This window comes from Emys orbicularis, chromosome 2 (genome assembly GCF_028017835.1).
Source record: "Emys orbicularis isolate rEmyOrb1 chromosome 2, rEmyOrb1.hap1, whole genome shotgun sequence".
In the NCBI taxonomy this organism is placed as follows: Eukaryota; Metazoa; Chordata; order Testudines; family Emydidae; genus Emys; species Emys orbicularis.
In genome coordinates this window covers 253151974-253173306 of record NC_088684.1, presented here as the reverse complement: position 1 = coordinate 253173306, position 21333 = coordinate 253151974, and the positions used below count along the sequence as shown (strand labels likewise).

General features: G+C 39.6%; 1 protein-coding gene across 1 annotated transcript in view; it reads left to right on the top strand.

The window, feature by feature from the left end:
* The window catches only part of ANKIB1 (ankyrin repeat and IBR domain containing 1), a 182070-nt gene that overhangs the window by 14188 nt on the left and 146549 nt on the right, over nt 1–21333 (top strand). The window contains exon 2 of the mRNA XM_065398591.1: nt 19649–19918. Within this exon, the coding sequence (XP_065254663.1) occupies nt 19731–19918 (188 nt within the window). The 5' untranslated portion in view covers nt 19649–19730. The remainder of the gene's footprint in view (nt 1–19648; nt 19919–21333) is intronic.

Sequence of the window (21333 nt, the reverse complement as noted above, 5' to 3'; positions counted from 1 at the left end):
TTTTTAAGGATTTGCTGGAAAATTCCCCGTAATTCAAGATTTGAATTAGTGGCTTCAGTGCAACTAGGTATTTTGAAGCAAGTATTTATAGCACTGATTCATTTTCTTTGGTGTATTGATAGTGCTACATTTAGTATATTATCTCTAGGCTTGGAAACGGTTTTTTTATATAATTGTGGTGGATAATATTGGCTTTAAGCATTTTTAAAACTTTTATCAATTTAAATTTTTACATTTGTGGAAAATTATGGGATGACAGTTAGACACAAATTTAATGGCAATAGATGCTGAGATTCAAAAAGTTAAAGCTTTATAACCATTAAAGCGCAAATTGTCAACATCACGTGTCAAAATATATGAAGTAAATATCCTTAAACTCTAAGTTCTCCAGCATTTTTCTTACTAATCTGCAAATTTCAATTATTATTAATAGAAATATTTTTCATCAGTTTGTGTGCATACGGAGAAATCAACATTTACTAATAAATGTAATCCTTCCAAACCTAGTTCTCACTTGCTTTGTAGAGAAAGACAATGATTTAAAAAGCATGCAATCCAAACAGCTCTTCTCCAGCTTCCATTCTTTCTGCGTTGATAGATACTGATGATTTGTCACACACCCCTCAAGGTCATAAAGCAATACAAATTTGGATCCATGACTAGAACCTTTTTGTGTTTTGGCTTTTGGCAAATCCACAAGACCATAGTGCCTCATAGGGAATTCATTCAGTGATCTTGTGTTCCTATCTGTAAAATATGCAGTGTTGTTATAGCCGTGTTGGTCCCAGTATATTAGAGGGGCAAGGTATGTGTTTTATTGGACCAACTTCTGTTGGTGAGAGAAGACAGGCTATTGAGTTTACACATAGCTCTTCTTCAGGGCTGGGTAATCTGTATAATAGTATTTACAATGTTACAATTGGGTAGACAGCTGAAGTTTTTTACTTGAATGGAGAGGACATGATAGTTAGCTATATGAGACGTAAGTTTAGCACAGCTGAGAACTGGGTTCTGTCAAATGCACAAAGTAACTGAAAATGGGAAAGTAACATTTTCTTATCTTTTAATTATAACAACATTAGCTGTTCCTTGTAACACTAAAGTGAATTTGAGACAGAGATGTGGTTTTTGAAGTTGACATTGTCCTATTAGGTTCCTTAACTTGTCTTTAAAATACATATTGAAATTTGCCTAAAATCTGTATTAACTTAATGTTTTTTCTCATTGATCTTAATGAGGAATGACTATTCTTATTCCTTTAACTTGTTTGCTGTAAGAAAAGTGGTAGCCTGCAAGGAATAAGTTTAGCGAGAGCTACAGTCATCAAAGCAGGACTTCAAAAGTTCGTGAAAAAATTAAAAACATTCATAATTTAGTATATTTATCTACTTGTAGAGTGTTTCCTAGGAAAACAAGAGTGTTAAGTTTTGAGACAGACCCAAAAATCTTTGATTTCATGGGATTGATTACTTTATATCATAGTTTGATTTTTAGCAGTAAATATAGCCAGTGCCCTTTGGAAATCTAAAGGAGCTAATGACTGTTGATGATATCTCTCTATAAAAAGGGAGTGGGTCACTGCTGATTCAATCAATCGGGTCCAAAAAAAAAGTCCTCATTCTGAAAACGTTAATATAAACTTTGAAGAAGAAAGTTGCGAAAATCTACTTAACTGGGTCCACCCTTTTGCTGTTTGAACACCCTAAAATACATTCCTATCAAACTCCTTTATGAAAAAGGAAAGAGAGTTGACCTCCTAGGTCAGTTCTTACTTTGGACTGCATATAAATAATTTCCTCCAAGTGCTGTCCTTGATCAGTGACTGTAAGGCTTTCTGGCTGATTCAGAACTAATGGTGTGATCAGTTGTGGCGTATGAAGGTCTAAAGCAGCCTGTCCTTCATAGAGAAAGCCTTGGTTAACCTCTCATAATGCCGGTTTTAAAAGGAACCTGACTCTGCAGCTGCTACTTGTGAGCATATCCCATTGAACAGTTCTCATTTTCCTTCATGTGCAGCAGCTGCATAATCAAGACCACAATCCCTATAATTCAGAGGCCACTTCCAATAAACTTAACTGTGTAGCACTACTTTGGGTCAAGATTGTTTGTTTGTTTTTTTTGTGAACTGAAGCAATTGTATTCAAATTTTGTCACTTGGGAACTTGAAAGGAATGAGAACACCATCTAATACTAGTGGTGACTGAAATTATGCACTGCTGTTTGATTTTTTTTTTCATTAGTTTTGTCTTGAAAAGAAAATGTCTGAGTGCTTTGGGTGGGGCCAGTGGCCATTCTGTAAAGAGGCTCCGATTAATGGCTTGAATGTTTTACTGTATTATGTAGAGTTCATAAAAGGAAAAATGGGCAAGCCTTTGCGAGGATGAATTGTGTCAGTGTTACATCAAAGATTTCCAGAACAGCCAGTCTCTAGAATATGTGAACCTTCTCTTCAGTTTGTCTCCGTTCCAGTCAAAGCATATTCTGACTCTCTAGTTTTATATTAGCTTTTTAAAAAAGCAAACAGCATCCTGAAATGGATTTGAGGGATTGCAGATTACTTAATCTTTTTGTTTTGAAGCACATTCTTTTATTAGAGTAAATTCTTGGTTATGCCAGTTCTTTGAACTTATGGATATTGGAGTCTCTGATATGAACAGCTAAATTAATAGGATTTTTCTTAACATCAGTGGGAAATAACATTCCCCCTCGGTACATTTTTTTTTTTTTTTTTAAATTTGTATTGCAGTAGCCCGGCAGCGAAACACGGGCGCTGACAAAGGAGCAGCAACTGTCTGTCACAGAGAGGGCAATGGAAAGAAGAATTCTGGGAATTTCAATCCACGACTGAGTCCCCAATGAAGTGATCAGACAGCAGAGTGGAGTGCAGGATGTCGTTGAGAGCAAGCATAGTAAAAGGTGATGGGCCGGGCATATAGCAATGCTCACTGACAATTGATCGACTGCAGCTGTCGCTGCGTGGTACCCATGGGAACTGAAACGACCACTCAGCTGACCTCCAAAGAGATGGGAAGATTTTATTGTGAAAAGATATGGCCACACATGGAGAAGGAAGGCCAGGATACAAGAAGAATGGAAGACTTATTGTGATCGGCGCAGTCTATACGAGGGCCGAAGGACAGATCGATCGCGGTGTTTGCAGTAGCATCTAAAAGCCCCAATTGGAACATGGACCCCAGTATGTTAGGCACGGTACTAGCATGTAGAATGACATGGGCCCAGATTATAAAAGGTATTTAAGTGCTTTAGGAGATTTTCATAAGTGTTAGGTAGCTAGCCCCCTTGGCAGCTAGGCACTTTTGAAAATCCCACTATGCACCTGTCTGCACCTTTAGTTGCCTAAATGCCCTTAAAATCTGGCCAATAGTCTCCACACCTAAGCGCTTCAAAATCTGTTGTAAGATCTGAAGTGGATGTGACCACAGTAGTACTGAAAGAGATGAAGGTATGCAATTGGAAGTTGAGGTTATCTTACTTGGGTTCAAAGAGTTTAGAGTGCAAGTAAATGGGAGTCCATGCAGCATAGGCTTAATTTTTACAACATTAATTTGGTTTTCATTTTAAACTGTAGTATTTTAAAATAAAGTCTGAAAAGGAGAGTAGCTCCTGTCCAGTATATTTAAAATTGTGAAATCACTTGTGACAATTTGGGGAATCTGTCTGTAGATTCTGTTCTGGTTGATGCTATGTTTTTCCTCATGAAATTGCTATTTTTTTGAATACCTCATTGTCCATATGGAATTCACCATGGGCTGTCTGGGCCTGTAGCATGTGTCCACCAGACTAAGAAGAATGGCGAGTAGTTACCTTAAACCAGTTCCGGAACGGAACGCCTTGCATAAGTCGGGGAGCGTCTGTATATGATACCAAAAAAACTCCCCTCCTGTTCCTGGATATAAATCTGTTACAGGATATATTCTTTTACAGAATTAGAAATTTTCTCTATTGACAGATTATTTCATAAATTGTCTAAAGCATCTGCATACTGTCAGGTAGGATACTGGATTACATGAACCACTGTGGGTCTGATCCAAGTTGGCAATTCCTATGTTGGATGCAGAAAAAGGACAAATAAATAAAAATAAACAGGATCATAACTTGGTCCCTCATCTTCTGAGTCTTCTTTCAAATTCTTTTGTGCTGTTTGTAGCATTGTAGTAGGAAAAGGGGCCTTGGGGCCCAGATATAACGTCAGCATCTTGGTCTCCTCTGATACAGAGGCCCTTGTACTCACCAGCATAATGTTGAGAGCCCCAGTGCTGCTAAGGAGGTTTCTGGCTCTGTAGATGCTTGGGATCAGAGAATGTGATCAAATTCTTCATAGAAGGATGTTGTTTTCCTCCTTAGCCTGGAGCACCTGTTTGTATCCCAGACTTCATTGTACTGCATCTTTGTGCCTTAGATTGTATCTCAGCACTATTTCCTGGCTCAGATGCCATAATCTGTCTGGGTCAGGCACTTTATTACAAATGGTCAAGTTTTGCTGTGACTAGATCACCTCATTGCCCCAGATCTGTATGAGGACCCAGGTATCTGCCTTGGGTCAGCTGGTAGCTGTGGACACATCTAGGTCACTGTGAAGAAGGCATAATTCTTGTCCTGGAAGTACTTTGGGACATCACCATTCCATCACAGCATTCTCACTGAAATGGATGATGGTAAAAAAGTGAGAGCTAAGGTTTGTGGAGCTCATTTTGTACAGATGAGGGAATTTTGGAAGGCTTTACGTAGAGGTAAAGAAACTTGATCTGACAGGCATGGTATGGTATTGGGAGGACCAATTAAAGCAGTGAAGCTACCACACAGTACTTGCTTTTTACACTAGCATTGCAGTAGTGCAAAATGAAGCGGTGGTGGAAGCACATAGTGATTAGCCTTGATCGATACAAGTACAGTCAGAGTTAGGGTATAACTGCTCTTTCATAGTTGTAAGCACTTTTGTGTGTGGACATAAATATGTAAGTGATTTGAAGCTAAGTAAATAATGGCAAGATGTGTTACTTTTATTTGTTTGGTCTAATCAATGTTTAGATGGGGTTATAGCTGAAGGTAAATCTGTCAGTCTGTTCCTCCTGTTGGTCTATTGGACTACACTGTCTCCAACTTGAAATTTTTAAATATAAATCGAATTCAGTCTCTCCAAAATTTATGTGCTCTAGTTACTTTTCACATAGCTCTTCCTTATTTTCAGCTTGCACTGTCAGTGTGGTGCAGTTCTGAAAACATCTCGGGCAGATTCATCAGAACAGCACTAGGGAGTTGACCTACCGGCGTTCCATGTGATAAACTGGGACTCAGCTTATGGTAATGGATATTTTTCTTCACCCTACCTTCTCAATTTTAGTGCTGCAGGTCATTAATGATACTCTACAGAAAACAACAATCACTAATACTGCATTAGTGTGAAATAAAATGGTTGTGTGCATCAGTCATTAGGTATTGTAAAATTTTTATAAGAAAGGAACAGTGTCATTGGCTCATTTTTCAAGGAACAGAAAATACATACATACTTTAGTGTTTTTTAATAAAAGCGTTCTCTTTTTTGGCATTTGTCTAGAAACAGGAGGCCGTTATCCTATGACAACATTCTGTTTGGGTATTCCTTACCTTTATATTCATGATTATATAGTTTGTATGGAAAAATAACAGAAATTTGAGCACAGATATTTTGACACACGTCAAGTTAGTAATTTTGAGAAAAAAATATTTTCATCTCTGTTTAATCCTAATAATAGAAATTAGGGCTGGAAAAGACCTGTTAGGTCTAGTCCATTCCTCTGCCAGTGTAGGATTGTTACCTACAGCATAGTCTTAAGTATTTTGTCCAGTTCATGTTTAAAGGACTATTGCAATTGAAATTCTGCCACTTTTCTGGCATGCTGAAGTTGAAAGTCACATTACTTGCAATTTAAAAAAAAAAAATTCCAATCAGTGTTTAGATGAGGTTATAGATGGAGGTAAATCCGTGAGTCTGTTTCTTCCCACTTTTCTTTGCCTTCTCTACCTCTCCCAATCTCACCTTCTCTCTCCTCCTTCCTGTTTTTTCAGAGTTTTTTCAGAGAAAAGCAACTTGAGCGATAGGATAATATGCCTCAGATCCCTTAATCCTATCACGCTCTGCTTTTTGCTTTCCCAATTACTTTTCCTTTTGTCCTCTGTTCTCCTTTCTCTATTATCCTTCCTCCTGTTCTTTCCCTTCTCTCCTATCTTAAATCCAAAATAAGATTTTATTCAAATGTTTCTGAAGGCATGCACATCTACCAACTTAAATAATTCATCCTGTGATGGGTTGGATCACAGAAACCCCCTTGGGAGCTGCCACCCAATGTACCAAGACTATCCCTGTTCCTGTTTTCCCTGCCAGCTCAGGACTCCAGCACCCTGTCTTGCTGAGCCAGACACTCCCGTCTGCTCCAACACAGACCCAGGGTCTGAATCACTTGCCCCAAAGCTGCAAGTTTACCTGAAAACAGCTCACAGAAGTGTGCTTGTCTTTAGCACTCAGATGCCCAACTCCCAATGGGGTCTAAACCCAAATAAATCCGTTTTACCCTGCATAAAGCTTATGCAGAGTAAACTCATAAATTGTTTGCCCTCTATAACACTGATAGAGAGATATGCACAGTTGTTTGCTCCCCCAGGTATTAATACATACTCTGAGTAAATTACTAAATAAAAAGTGATGTTATTAAATACAGAAAATAGGATTTAAGTGGTTCCAAGTGGTAACAGGCAGAACAAAGTAAGTCACCAAGCAAAATAAAATAAAATGCGCAAATCTATGTCTAATCAAACTAAATACAGATAATCTCACCCTCGGAGATGCTTCAGTAAGTTTTTCTCAGACTGGACACCTTCCAGGCCTGGGCACAATTCTTTCCCCTGGTACAGCTCTTGTTCCAGCTTAGGTGTTAGCTAGGGGATTCTTCATGATGGCTCCTCTCTCCACTTTGTTCTGTTCCACCCCTCTATATATCTTTTGCATAAGGCGGGATCCCTTTGTCCCTCTGGGTTTCCACCCCCCCCTCACTGGAAAAGCACCAGGTTAAAGATGGATTCCAGTTCAGGTGACATGATCACATGTCACTGCAAGACTTCATTGCCCACTTGCCAGCACACACATATACAGGAAGACTCACAGGTAAACACAGCCATCTGCGGATACGGGTCCTTGTTAATGGGAGTCATCAAGATTCCAAACCATCATTAATGGCCCACACTTTACATAATTACAATAGGCCCTCAGAGTTATATTTTATATTTCTAGTTTTAGATACAAGAGTGGTACATTTATACAAATCGGATGATCATACTCAATAGATTATAAGCTTTGTAATGATACCTTACAAGAGACCTTTTGCATGAAGCATATCCCAGTTACGTTATATTCACTTATTACCATATTTTTATAAAACCATATAGACTGCACAACGTCACACATCCATACTGGATCTGAGCTGAAGTAGTAGTTGGTGTACATTTATGCAGTGTAATTATCATTATTATTATAGCTGGAGCCTAGTATTGTAGCTCCTGCTCTATTTAGGTATGCAGAACACCTTTCTCATAATCCTCTATTTATACATGCTCTTAACTTTCTGAAACATTCACCTTTGGACTGAAGTTTTCCATGTTTGCCTTATGTTTAAAGGTTAATTCTTCTGGTTACCTTTTGAATAAAATCACTTCAGTCATTTGTGAATCTTGCCAGGGTTGAAAAATACATAATTCAAATTTAAAAGAATTCTAGCTAGGGCTGTCAAGCGATTAAAAAAAATTAATCGCTATTAATCGTGCTGTTAAACAATAATAGAATACCATTTAAATATTTTTTGGATGTTTTCTACATTTTTCAAATATATTGATTTCAATTACAACTCCGAATACAAAGTGTACAGTGCTTCCTTTATATTTTTTATTACAAATATTTGCACTGTAAAAAAACAAAATAAATAGTATTTTTCAATTCACCTTATATAAGTACTGTAATGCAATCTCTTTATCATGAAAGTTGAACTTACAAATGTAGAATTATGTACAAAAAAAAAAACTGCATTCAAAAATAAAACAAAACTTTACAGCCTACAAGTCCACTCAGTCCTACTTCAGCCAGTCGCTCAGACAAACAAGTTTGGTTACAATTTGCAGGAGATAATGCTGCCTGCTTCTTGTTTACAATGTGACCTAAAAAGGCGTTCTCATGGCACTGTTGTAGCTGGGGTCGTAAGATATTTACGTGCCAGATGCGCCAGTGATTCATATGTCACTTCATCATCAACCACCGTTCCAGAGGACATGCATCCATGCAGATGATGGGTTCTGCTCGAGAACGATCAAAAGCAGAGCGGACTGATGCATGTTCATTTTCATCATCTGAGTCAGATGCTACCAGCAGAAGGTTGATTTTCTTTTTTGGTGGTTTAGGTTCTGTAGTTTCCGCATCGGAGTGTTGCTCTTTTAAGACATCTGAAAGCATGCTCCACACCTTGTCCCTCTCAAGTTTTGGAAGGCACTTCAGATTCTTAAACCTTGGGTCGAGTGCTGTAGCTATTTTTAGAAATCTCACATTGGTACCTTTTGCATTTTGTCAAATCTGCAGTGAAAGTGTTCTTAAAACGAACATGTGCTGGGTCATCATCTGAGACTGCTATAACATGAAATATATGGCATAATGCGGGTAAAACAGAACCGGAGACATACAGTTCTCCCCCAAGGAATTCAGTCACAAATCTAATTAATGCATTGGTTTTTTTTAATGAGCATCATCAGCATGGAAGCATGTCCTCAGGAATGGTGGCTGAATCATGAAGGGGAATACAGAAGTTTAGCATATCTGGCACGCAAACACCTTGCAATGCGGGCTACAAAAGTGCCATGCAAACACCTGTTCTCATTTTCAGGTGACATTGTAAATAAGAAGCAGGCAGCAGTATCTCCCATAAATGTAAACAAACAGTCAGAAGTAGGACTGAGTGGACTGGTAGGCTCTAAAGTTTTACATTGTTTTTGAGTGCAGTTATGAAACAAGAACAAAATCTACATTTGTAAGTTACACTTTCATGATAAAGAGATTGCACTGTTTGAAAAATACTATTTCTTTTGTTTATCATTTTTACAGGGCAAATATTTGTAATAAAAATAATATAAAGTGAGTACTGTACACTTTGTATTCTGTGTTGTAATAGAAATCAATATATTTGAAAATGTAGAAAAGCATCCAAAAATATTTAATAAATTTCAGTTGGTATTTGATTGTTTAACAGTGCAATTAATCGCAATTAAATTTTTTGAGTTAATCACATGAGTTAACTGCGATTAATCGACAGCCCTAATTCTAACACTTTACATTAACCTACAGCAAAATAGCTGACGTTTTAAACTTGGATCATGGAGGGCTTTTGCATTTGCTCATCTTGAAAAATAATTAGTTTTACTGAAGTTCTTAGTGTTTAAAATTATGTACTAAGAAAGCATGTTGTTGCTTATTACATTTTATTAACCCAGTTGGTGCCCTATTGTGGTAGGAACTGTAATAAGACATAAGTGACAGCCACTGCCTCAAACAGGTCCTGATATAAGGTCCTGGATCTCTGTGTCACAGAAGATCTGATTCTAGGATTGGAGATCTATAGTAAGCTCTTGGTCACAGGGATGAGTGCTTATTATGTATTTGTTCAACACTGGGCACAGTGGGGACCTAATCTGATTTGGGTCTCTGGATGTAGTCTGCACCTTTAGAGATTTAAATAAGCAATATTAAATTTCACTTTAGTGTTTGAGATCAGTTCAGTGGTCCCCCTGCATAAACTAGGTTATAGGATTGTCCCTCAAATTAATACAGGGTAAACAAAATAAGATACAAGCAGAGGGAGTGGGTGTGGGTGAGGGAGGTTGAGAAAATTAGTGACAGGACCATTGTGGATGTATGACAGCTAATTAAAAGTATACTTTTCAGTCTGGTTTGCAAAATTGCTGCATCTGATTTTCTTTAAGATGAGCTTTATTGTAGATTTCATTGGGACCTGAAAATCAAGCTGGCTTGAAGGAAATTAGTTTTAAAGTTCTGAATGCTTAAAATCAGCACATTTTGAAACTTTACATTTGGTGTTTTACATCAGTTCATAGCTAGAACTTGTAAGGACATTGGGGGCCAAAGAACTCTGAAATTCTCTAGGTTTGCATTAATCCAAAATAGTGGCTTTCAACATTTTTCCACAGTATGACCCTATGTTACAACAAAAAAAGCTTTGGGACTTCCCTATGTAATTGTAAAGAAAGGAAGTGCTATTGCACCTCACCCCCTGGGCTTGTTTGTGACCCCCATGTTGGAGAATCCATGTTGATAATTTCTAGGGCCCTACCAAATTCATGGTCCATTGTGGTAAATTTCATGTTGATATGATTTTTAAAATCTTATTTCACGGTTTTAGATATTTAAATCTGAAATTTCATGATGTAACTGGGGGAGCCCAATCCAAAAGGGGTTGGAGTGCAAGGCTATTGTAGGTGGGTTGTGGTATTGTCACCCTTACTTCTGCGCTGCTGCTGGTGGCGGCACTGTCTTCAGAGCTGGGCAGCTGGAGAGTGACGGCTGCTGGCCAGGAGCCCAGCTCTGAAGGCAGTGCCTCTGCCAGCAGCAACACAGAAGTGAGGGTGACATGGTACGGTATTGCCACCCTTATTTCTGCACTGCCACTGGTGGTGGGTGTGCTCTTACACGGCCTGCTCCTGCGGCCGGGTTAGAGGAAGTCCTGTCCCTCCTCCACAGCCCAGCTGGGGCTAGCAGCTGGAGCCACAGTAGGAGCCCCTGGCCAGGGTGCCCCCAGCTCTGCTCCTCCCAAGCACTTGGGTGTTAAGGGGCCTTGGACTGGCTGTGTGTGTGTGGGGTGACCATACCGCCCTCCCAACCACGTCACCTACCCGTAATGCTGTCCCTGCCTCCCCCCCCGCAAAAGTGATGCTCCCCCCGCATACCACACTCACTTCTGAGCTACTGCTGGCAGCAGCACTGCCTTCAGAACTGGATGCCCGGTCAGCATCCACTGCTCTGAAGTCAGCGCAGAAATAAGGGTGGCAATACCATGACCCCCCTACAATAGCCAAATTTCACAGGAGAGACCAGATTTCATGGTCCATAACGCATTTTTCACAGCTGTGAATTTGGTAAGGCCCTAATCATTTCCCTTTGGTATTTTAAATCTTGCTGGTTTTAAACTTTTTTTGATCCTCCCAGGACTTGCTGATTTTAAACTTCAAAACTACTAAACTGAATTTCTTCAAACTGGCTTCATTTTTACTTCTTGATGTAATGTTCAAAAGGTACCAGCCTTAAAGAATTTGGTTTGGTTGCAGTTTCAAAGGCATTCATGTTTAAAGGCAATAAATGTATCCTGAACAAGCAATGATCTGAACCTTGCCCAAATGCTGCCTTTTAACCTTCTGTCCTGTTTGGATTTGAGCCCCTTATTCTCCCTTCGTATTAATTGTTTTTTTAAATTTATAGTTTAAAGCAATCTGGCTCAAAGTGGCTTAAGAAATTTAATCTAAAGCTTTAGATCAGTTTGAGACGATTAATATGATCAAAGGCTTTGATAAATTTTAAGGGTAAAAAGAATTCCAAAAAATACAATTTTGAAGGACAACGAGGGCTGGAGAGCCAGCTGGGGAGAGGAGGTAGAATTTACGCTGATGTAAGGATTTTTTTTTTTTATTTGTGCACTTATAAGAATGTACATATGGCTAGGAATGGAAGTACCTATTTAACTTGCAATACAGATACTATTTGCCAATTGGTGAGCAAACACTTCAGTCAGATATGCCTTGAAGAGATACCTTAAGCCAGTGGTTGCCACATGCTTTCTGATGCAGTTCACATACCACCAGTAATACACATATTACATGTTGAGAACCACTGACTAGGCCTTTCTAGTAGATTTACAGTGGCCCTGTCCCATCTGTTGGCTTCTTGAATTTGTGGGACTCCTGCTGCATGAACACATTTAGACTGTTACTGTATGTCTGAGGAGTGTTTTAGACTATTTGCTGGAGGGTCTTTCACTTGAGTAGCTCTTCATTATCAGAGCCATTGTTATTTTTGCACTATTACAGGGGTGGCTAAACTGTGGCTCGCAAGCCACATGCGGCTCTTTTACCATTAAAGTATGGTTTGCAGAGTCCTTCTCCACCTACCAGGGTGGGGTGGGGAGCTCAGGACCTCTGACTTGCAGCGGGGTGGTGCAATGGGGCTTCTGCCCAGCGGGGAAGGGGGTCTCGGGGCTTCTGCCCAGCGTGGCGCACCTGCCACAGCTCGGGGCTGAAGCCCTGAGCCTTGTCAGGTGCCTCCCATAGGGATCCCCAATCTCCGGCTCCCAGCAGGTGTGCCCTGGCTCAAACTTCTGAAGATTGTCATATATGGCTCGGAGGGCCAGTAAGTTTGGCCACCCCTGCTCTATAAGGATATATCTTGACAGGCAAAAGGGCTGTGTTTTTGAACTGTTAGCTTAATATTAAAAATCCCATTAACGTGCAGGTTAACATGTTTGAAGTTGTTAGCTGTCCATGTTGGGGTATAGGCTGTTCCTTATGCTCCAGTATGGCTAGATACTACAACTTCAAACATTTGCCTGCATCTTAATGGGGTTTTTAAGTCGTGTTAAGCTAAGTTGACTGAGTTAACACAAAGTGAAAAACACACCCTTGACCCAGTCAAAACAGGGCTTATAATGCTCATGTGCATCTCCTTCTCCCACCCCTTTTCAGTTGCTTATTCCAGTTCTCTGGATCTGTCCTGGCCTTGCTGTTTTCTCTAATAGCCATTTGTGTGTCTTCATGCTTGCTTTTCCTCCTCACAGTTTTCCCCAAGGCTGGTTCTCTGTTCTCCTCTTCTTTCTAACCTGCTAGGCTCAACCACGTCCCTGAGGTTGCTATCCCTTGCAGCCCTGGACTGCTTATCCCTCCTGTGACCCAAGAACCTCTTAATGCCAACTGGCAAGGGGGTACAGGAATATCCTGGTTCTGGGATGTTCAGTCTGGTTCACCAAATAATGTCATGTGAGGTCTCAAATGAAAGGTGGGGTCACACTGGTTATTAATGTCATTGTGAAATGTATGTACAGATACGGTGCAAGGAGTTGTGTGTACAACTCTACCCCGATATAATGCGACCCGATATAACATGAATTCGGATATAATGCGGTAAAGCAGCGCTCCATGGGGGCGGGGCTGTGCACTCTGGCGGATCAAAGCAAGTTCGATATAACACGGTTTCACCTATAACGCAGTAAGATTTTTTGGCTCCCGAGGACAGTGTTATATCGGGGTAGAGGTGTATATGTACTGAAAATATGTTCTTAAGAGTCTGGATCATGGGTATTTGTCACCAGCAGAGGTGAAAAACAGATTTTCTGTCAGACAAGAGATGTGTATTCACCTGTCTCTCTGTTCAGATGTAAATTAAGCATTGTAAGCTAGTACAATGGTTGCCCATGTACATCACATTTACAAATGCTAACAAAGAGATGTGAAGTCCATACGAAAGGAGCACACTGCAAAAAAACAAGCTATGCAGGATTATCCTGTCTGTGAGCAAAGACAATGAACTTTGGGGATATTTCTAGAAGTTAAAGCACCCCTTCTTGCATCGAGGAATTAGACAGCGCATTTACATTCGTGAAAATGGGTCTCAGCTACTCTTGGTCTTCACCAAGAAGTCTGAAGGAATGCCTAACATAGTGAATGCTAATGGGAAGGGGGTAGGTTTAGCAGATAAAATAAAAAAAGAACAAGTTAAAAATCACTTAGAAAAGTTAGATGCCTGCAAGTCACCAGGGCCTCATGAAATGCATCCTAGAATACTCAAGGAGCTAATAGAGGAGGTATCTGAGCCTCTAGCTATTATCTTTGGAAAATCATGGGAGACGGGAGAGATTCCAGAAGACTGGGAAAGGGCAAATATAGTGCCTATCTATAAAAAGGGAAATAAAAACAACCCAGGAAACTACAGACCAGTTAGTTTAACTTCTGTGCCAGGGAAGATAATGGAGCAAGTAATTAAGGAAATCATCTGCAAACACTTGGAAGGTGGTAAGGTGATAGGGAACAGCCAGCATGGATTTGTAAAGAACAAATCATGTCAAACCAATCTGATAGCTTTCTTCGATAGGATAACGAGCCTTGTGGATAAGGGTGAAGCTGTGGATGTGGTATACCTGGACTTTAGTAAGGCATTTGATACGGTCTCGCATGATATTTTTATCAATAAACTAGGCAAATACAGTTTAGATGGGGCTACTATAAGGTGGGTGTATAACTGGCTGGATAACCGTACTCAGAGAGTTGTTATTAATGGTTCCCAATCCTGCTGGAAAGGCATAACGAGTGGGGTACCGCAGGGGTCTGTTTTGGGACCGGCTCTGTTCAATATCTTCATCAACGACTTAGATATTGGCATAGAAAGTACGCTTATTAAGTTTGCGGATGATACCAAACTGGGAGGGATTGCAACTGCTTTGGAGGACAGGGTCATAATTCAAAATGATCTGGACAAATTGGAGAAATGGTCTGAGTTAAACAGGATGAAGTTTAACAAAGACAAATGCAAAGTGCTCCACTTCGGAAGAAAAAATCAGTTTCACACATACAGAATGGGAAGAGACTGTCTAGGAAGGAGTATGGCAGAAAGGGATCTAGGGGTTATAGTGGACCACAAGCTAAATATGAGTTAACAGTGTGATGCTGTTGCAAAAAAAAGCAAACATGATTCTGGGATGTATTAACAGCTGTGTTGTGAGCAAGACACGAGAAGTCATTCTTCCGCTCTACTCTGCTCTGATTAGGCCTCAGCTGGAGTATTGTGTCCGGTTCTGGGCACCGCATTTCAAAAAAGATGTGGAGAAATTGGAAAGGGTCCAGAGAAGAGCAACAAGAATGATTAAAGGTCTTGAGAACATGACCTATGAAGGAAGGCTGAAAGAATTGGGTTTGTTTAGTTTGGAAAAGAGAAGACTGAGAGGGGACATGATAGCAGTTTTCAGGTATTTAAAAGGGTGTCATAAGGAGGAGGGAGAAAACTTGTTCACCTTAGCCTCTAAGGATAGAACAAGAAGCAATGGGTTTAAACTGCAGCAAGGGAGGTCTAGGTTGGACATTAGGAAAAAGTTCCTAACTGTCAGGGTGGTTAAACACTGGAATAAATTGCCTAGGGAGGTTGTGGAATCTCCATCTCTGGAGATATTTAAGAGTAGGTTAGATAAATGTCTATCAGGGATGGTCTAGACAGTATTTGGTCCTGCCATGCGGGCAGGGGACTGGACTCGATGACCTCTCGAGGTCCCTTCCAGTCCTAGAATCTATGAATCTGTGAAAATGCTGAAGAGGACTTTGGGTGAGATAAATGTCTTTTGTCTTTAGAAAGAGTATTATAATTTTGGTTTATATTTTTTATATATAATAAAACCATTTGTTTCCAGTATCCTAACTCACTATCTACTGAATCTCCAGTTGTTGATGATAAACTTATTCTTATTTTCACTATAAATAGATCTCAGTGCTGTGTGTTAAGCAGAGTATTGAGTTGACTCTTACAAGCTGGTGTGTACTGTTCCTCTGGGAATAGCAGGCCTGGTAACTCTGTGAATGTTTAGTGGATGAGAGACTGGGTGCCGCAGGGAATGCTCCGAGCATTTGGGGGTAGGTGTGCAGAGAGAGTGAGGTCTGTGGAGGCCTAAAAGGCGGTGCTTGTGTTGCCAGAGGCAGTTGGTTTCAGGGTACTGATCCACAGCAGGCCCAGACAAGGCTGTTTAACACTAAGGGGAGGTGGTGGAGAGGTGCCTCTCCACCTTGGGTACCCTGGGGGAGCATCATACCACCTTCTCACTATTCCCCAGAATCTCTTCTTTAACTCACAGTAGTCACATTGACTTGTTACATAGTCCCATCTGGGCCTGGCCTTGGAATTGCTAACACTCAGCCTTTGCATAAGTTGAGCAGGGGAGGAAACAGTCCTTACCTATCATCTTCTGGCTGAACAATACCCCTGGGGGTATGCAGCGGTCTTCCAGGGGGTACATCAACTCCTCTAGATATTTGCCTAGTTTTACAACAGGCTACGTAAAAAGCACTAGCGAAGTCAGTACAAACTAAAATTTCATACAGACAGTGATGTGTTTATACTGTCCTATAGACTATACTAGTAGTTCTCAAACTGTGGGTGAGTTTGTTTTAATGGGGTCGCCAGGGCCAGTTTTAAACTCGCTAGGGCAGAAAGCCGAAGCCCAAGTTGTTAAATGAGGTGAAACTTGGGGTACACAAGACAAATCAGATTCTTGAAAGGGATATGGTAGTCTGGAAAGGTTGAGAACTACTGTCCTAGAGATGCTTCTTATAAGGGGATCCCCGCCCTAGTTGACCTGTGGCTCTTGACAGTTTGAGGCAGAAGTTAATAATCAGAAACATTGTAATATGTGAATGTGAATCTTATGATACTGATGATTTCCCTATACCATTCTCAAAGAATAGTTATCAATGGTTCACAGTCATGCTGGAAGGGCATAATGAGTGGGGTTCCGCAGGGATAAGTTCTGTTCAATATCTTCATCAATGATTTAGATAATGGCTTGGAGAGTACACTTATAAAGTTTGCGGACAACACCAAGCTGGGAGGGGTTGCAAGTGCTTTGGAGGATAGGATTTAAATTCAAAATGATCTGGACAAACTGGAGAAATGCTCTGAAGTAAATAGGCTGAAATTCAATAAGGACAAATGCAAAGTACTCCATTTAGGAAGGAACAAGCAGTTGCACACACACACAATGGGTAATGATTACCTTGGAAGGAGCACTGCGTAAAGAGATCTGGGGGTCATAGTGGACCACAAGCTAAATATGAGTCAACGGTGTAATGCTATTGCAAAAAAAGTGAATAGCCTTCTTGGATGTATTAGCAGGAGTATTGTAGCAAGACACGAGAAGTAATTCTTTCGCTCTACTCCATGCTGATTAGGCCTCAACTGGAGTATTGTGTCCAGTTCTGGGTGCCACATTTCAGGAAGGATGTGGACCAATTGGAGAGAGTCCAGAGAAGAGCAACAAAAATTATTAAAGGTCTAGAAAACATGACCTTTAATTAATTAATCCCCCCCCCCTTTAATTAATGGAGATATCCCATCTCCTAGAACTGGAAGGGACCTTGAATGGTCATGGAGTCCAGCCCCCTACCTTCACTAGCAGGACCAAGTACTGATTTTGCCCCAGATCCCCAAGTGGCCCCCTCAAGGATTGAACTCACAATCCTGGGTTTAGCAGGCCAATGCTCAAACCACTGAGCTATCCCTCCCCCTATGAGGGAAGATTGAAAAAATTGGGTTTGTTTAGTGTGGAGAAGAGAAGACTGAGAGGGGACATAACAGTTTTCAAGTACATAAAAGGTTGTTGCAAGGAGGAGGAAGAAAAATTGTTTTTCTTAACTCTGAGGATAGGACAAGAAGCAATGGGCTTAAATTGCAGCAAGAGTGGTTTAGGTTGGACATTAGGAAAAACTTCCTAACTGTCAGAGTGTTTAAGCACTGGAATAAATTGCCTACAGAGGTTGTGGAATCTCTATCATTGGAGATTTTTAAGAGCAGGTTAGACAAACACCTGTCAGGAATGGTCTAGATAATACTTAGTCCTGCCACAGTGCAGGGGACTGGACTAGATGACCTCTCGAGGTCTCTTCCAGTTCTGTGATTCTATATTGATACTCTTTTTAGTCAATACTTGTTAGTCTGTCATTTGTTATTACTGACTCTAATAATATAGCTGAGACAAGGTGGATGAGATAATATCTTTTATTGGACCAACATAGCTACAACAATGGAACATAATGAATTTTGCTGTCTGAAAGGGAAACTCCACAACCTGACGCAAAACTTAACAGTGACATCTACTTTCAGTACAAATGCAAGAAACAAAACATCATCCCCAGAGGTCTCACCATTTATAACTCTCTGACCACTGCGTACTGCGCCCATCCTGGGACCAACATGGCTATAACAACACTGCATATAAGAATGGAAGATATCTAATATATCTAACAGTTACTTATTTCCTCTGAGCATGGGCTGGTAGGTATTCTTTCACATTTCTCACTAGGACTTGGGTTCATACCCAGTGTGGATAGTGCAGCACTGGTGGATGAGCAGTATTATTCAGTTGTGAGCTATTGTACAGTGGATGCTTCAGTGCACTAGCAGTATTTAGCTCATATTCTAAAGTACGTTGAGTCACATCAGTATAAAGAGCATTGTATATTTAACTAAATTCTGTCCTATATTAAAGGTTATTCTTGAGAGCATTTTAAAAGGTTTTCATTTCTTTTGCAGGCTATGATATTGATAATGTAAAATGCCAGAACCGTCATGCACGTTTTGTGTGAAGTCTGTCTTACTCCAGTAAATCTGGCTCCAAGCTAAAGCAGGGATGTCTTTAGCTCCCTTGTGTTCGGTAGCACTGGAGGGAAAGAAGTAGCTACATTTTTTCCCTTTGTATATTTATGAAATATAGCTGGACATTTTGGAGTTCTTAGGATGCAAATACTTCTGCATACTTTTGATGTATTCATTTTGCAGTAGTTCATCCTGATGGGCATCATCACTCCCAAAATCAAAGCATTAGTATTCTTACAAATATATATACACATTGATCTTTTAAAATAGAGAGATGGTTGAGAGGGACAAAAGTCTATGCAAAACAAATTGCATTACTAAAGAGTTTGGGCTTAGATTAGCCTGTGTAACCAAGAGCTCAGTGGTGGTGGAAAGTCTATCTGGAGGTGGGTTATGGTGTCACAAGTCACCAAAATAGCTCCATTCCTCTGGACGACTTGCAGGTGGCTAGCTCAGTCCCCATTCGGCTGGTTCTGGCCATAGATGGGGGAGCCCACCAGACTTCCCAAGTCATCTTTCACCAGCGAGGCTCCCGTGGAGCTCTGAACATAATTTAAAACCATCCTGCCCAGCAGAACTTTTGGGGAAGGGCTGTGGTGAATAGTACTCTGGGGTATAATAGTCCTATGGCATAGAGATGTGCTAATTACACACAGCTACAAAAACAGAGGTGATTCAAGCTCATTTTGGTATGCTTTTCTTTGACTAAACTTCTACCTACAACATAATATCTTGCATACTTGTGAAACATTTGTCATCCCTCTATTTTGTTCTTTAACAATTTTACTTGGATTTTAATAAGAGTTAACTTTACAATCACTTATAAATATTGCAATTCTAAGTCTGTCTTTGTTTTCTATTGCAAAGTGGTATGTGCCAGGAGGAAGTGTTTATATATTTTTTTAATAGAACAATCCAAGTTCAAAGTGTGTGTGTGTGTTGTAAAAACATTTCCCACATGATTATGTGGAAATACGTTATAGTTTAACAGGGAAATAGTTAATCTATGTAGAATTAGAGACTCAGGGAAATTTGTAACTATTCATATAAGGACTTTGATAATGCACCACAGAGTTTACTTTCCTTAAGCAATTGTTCAGATACCTGTTTACAATACGTTGAATTCTGGACAAATTTCTTTAAGAAAGAGGGTTTAAAACAGCATTTGAAATGAATATATAACTTTTTATTTTTTAATTTTTTTTTTAGGATGTGAAACATGTTGCGGACTCATAAAATGAGTGGCTGAAAGGGAAAGGAAAATAGTGCCATTATTTACTAGAATAACAACATGGGAAATACAACCACCAAATTCCGCAAAGCACTTATAAATGGAGATGAAAATCTGGCCTGCCAAATATATGAGAGCAACCCTCAACTAAAAGAATCTCTCGATCCAAATACTTCTTATGGGGAACTCTATCAGCACAATACTCCATTACATTATGCTGCTAGGCATGGAATGAACCGAATACTAGGGTGAGTATTACTATGTGATTTGTTAACATATTTAATAGATGCTCTAGCAAATGGAAGAAATTTAGATAGATTTATAAATCTTACTTTGTGGGTAGGTCATTGGTGAACATTTTAATTTGTATTTATTTTGTGTATAAATTTTAAAATGTCCGGATTATAATAAAATATGCAAAATAACCTATTGTGACAAATTTATATAATAAAGAACATATGCTTTTTAAACTTGGGAAATGTTTAGTTTTAAATGATCTTTAATGTTTGTTTGTTTTTTCTTACATTCATTTCACACATAAAAATGTGTTAGAATAAAAACAGCTTGCTTCCTGAGGTGTCTTATTACAAGCAAAAAGAACAGGAGTACTTGTGGTACCTTGGACACTAACAAATTTATTTGAGCTAGTAGCCCACGAAAGCTTATGCTCAAATATATTTGTTAATCTCTAAGGTGCCACAAGTACTCAAGTACTCCTGTTCTTTTTGCGGATACAGACTAACACGGCTGCTACTCTGAAACTTATTACAAGCCTTTATTTAAAAAAAAAAAAGGCTTTTCTACCCATTTAAAAATTATTTTTTTAGTAGCCCTTTGTAACTCTGTACCTAATGTACTATCACCTTTTCTGTTTTTTCTGATCATTCATTTGTGCTTTAAACATGCCTTCTGAAGTTGAATTTTTCACTTTACAGTTATCAGTTACTCTTTACCAAAGATGACCAGTGTAGCAAGAGCTTTTGTGATTCAGACTACAGTTGAATTTTTGATATATAGGCCTTTTAATAGAAAGTGTATTAGTGTTCATTGTCTAACTCCTTCTGTGTCCGCTTACAAAGTACTTTCTCTTTTGTTGTTGTTATTGATTAACAAATCAGGCTTCAAAAATTTTTGTGTAAGATGTTTCTTTGATTTGGAAAACTTATCTGTGTGCTACAGTACTTGGACTGATATCCATGTCTCATTGGACGAGATTCTTTTTCAGAACATCTTTGTATCTCTCTTTCTGTCAGCCTCTTGATTTTTTACCTGCTAAAATTCACTATCCAATATTTTCTTTGGGAGCTCAGTTAAGATGTTATGAACGTTGCTTAAATGGTGGTTGTGGAACCTCTTTCCAGACCCTCATTGTATGAACAAGATGATAATCTAAAAAATGTAATGCTATATTGATATGTTCTGCAAGGAGCATCAGTTAATTTTACTGCAGATAGGGCAACTACATGCACATATTCTTATAAAGTTCAGACAGTTTGAATTTTTGCATTTTGTGTAATGATAAACACAGTATCCTACAATTAGTCCTGGGGGAATTCTGCATCACTGTGCAATGCAGAATTTGCACAGAATTAATGTTCTGTGCAGAATTTCATTTCCCTTCCCCTCCCCCCCCAGTTTGGCATTACAGAGCTGCTGGCCACCG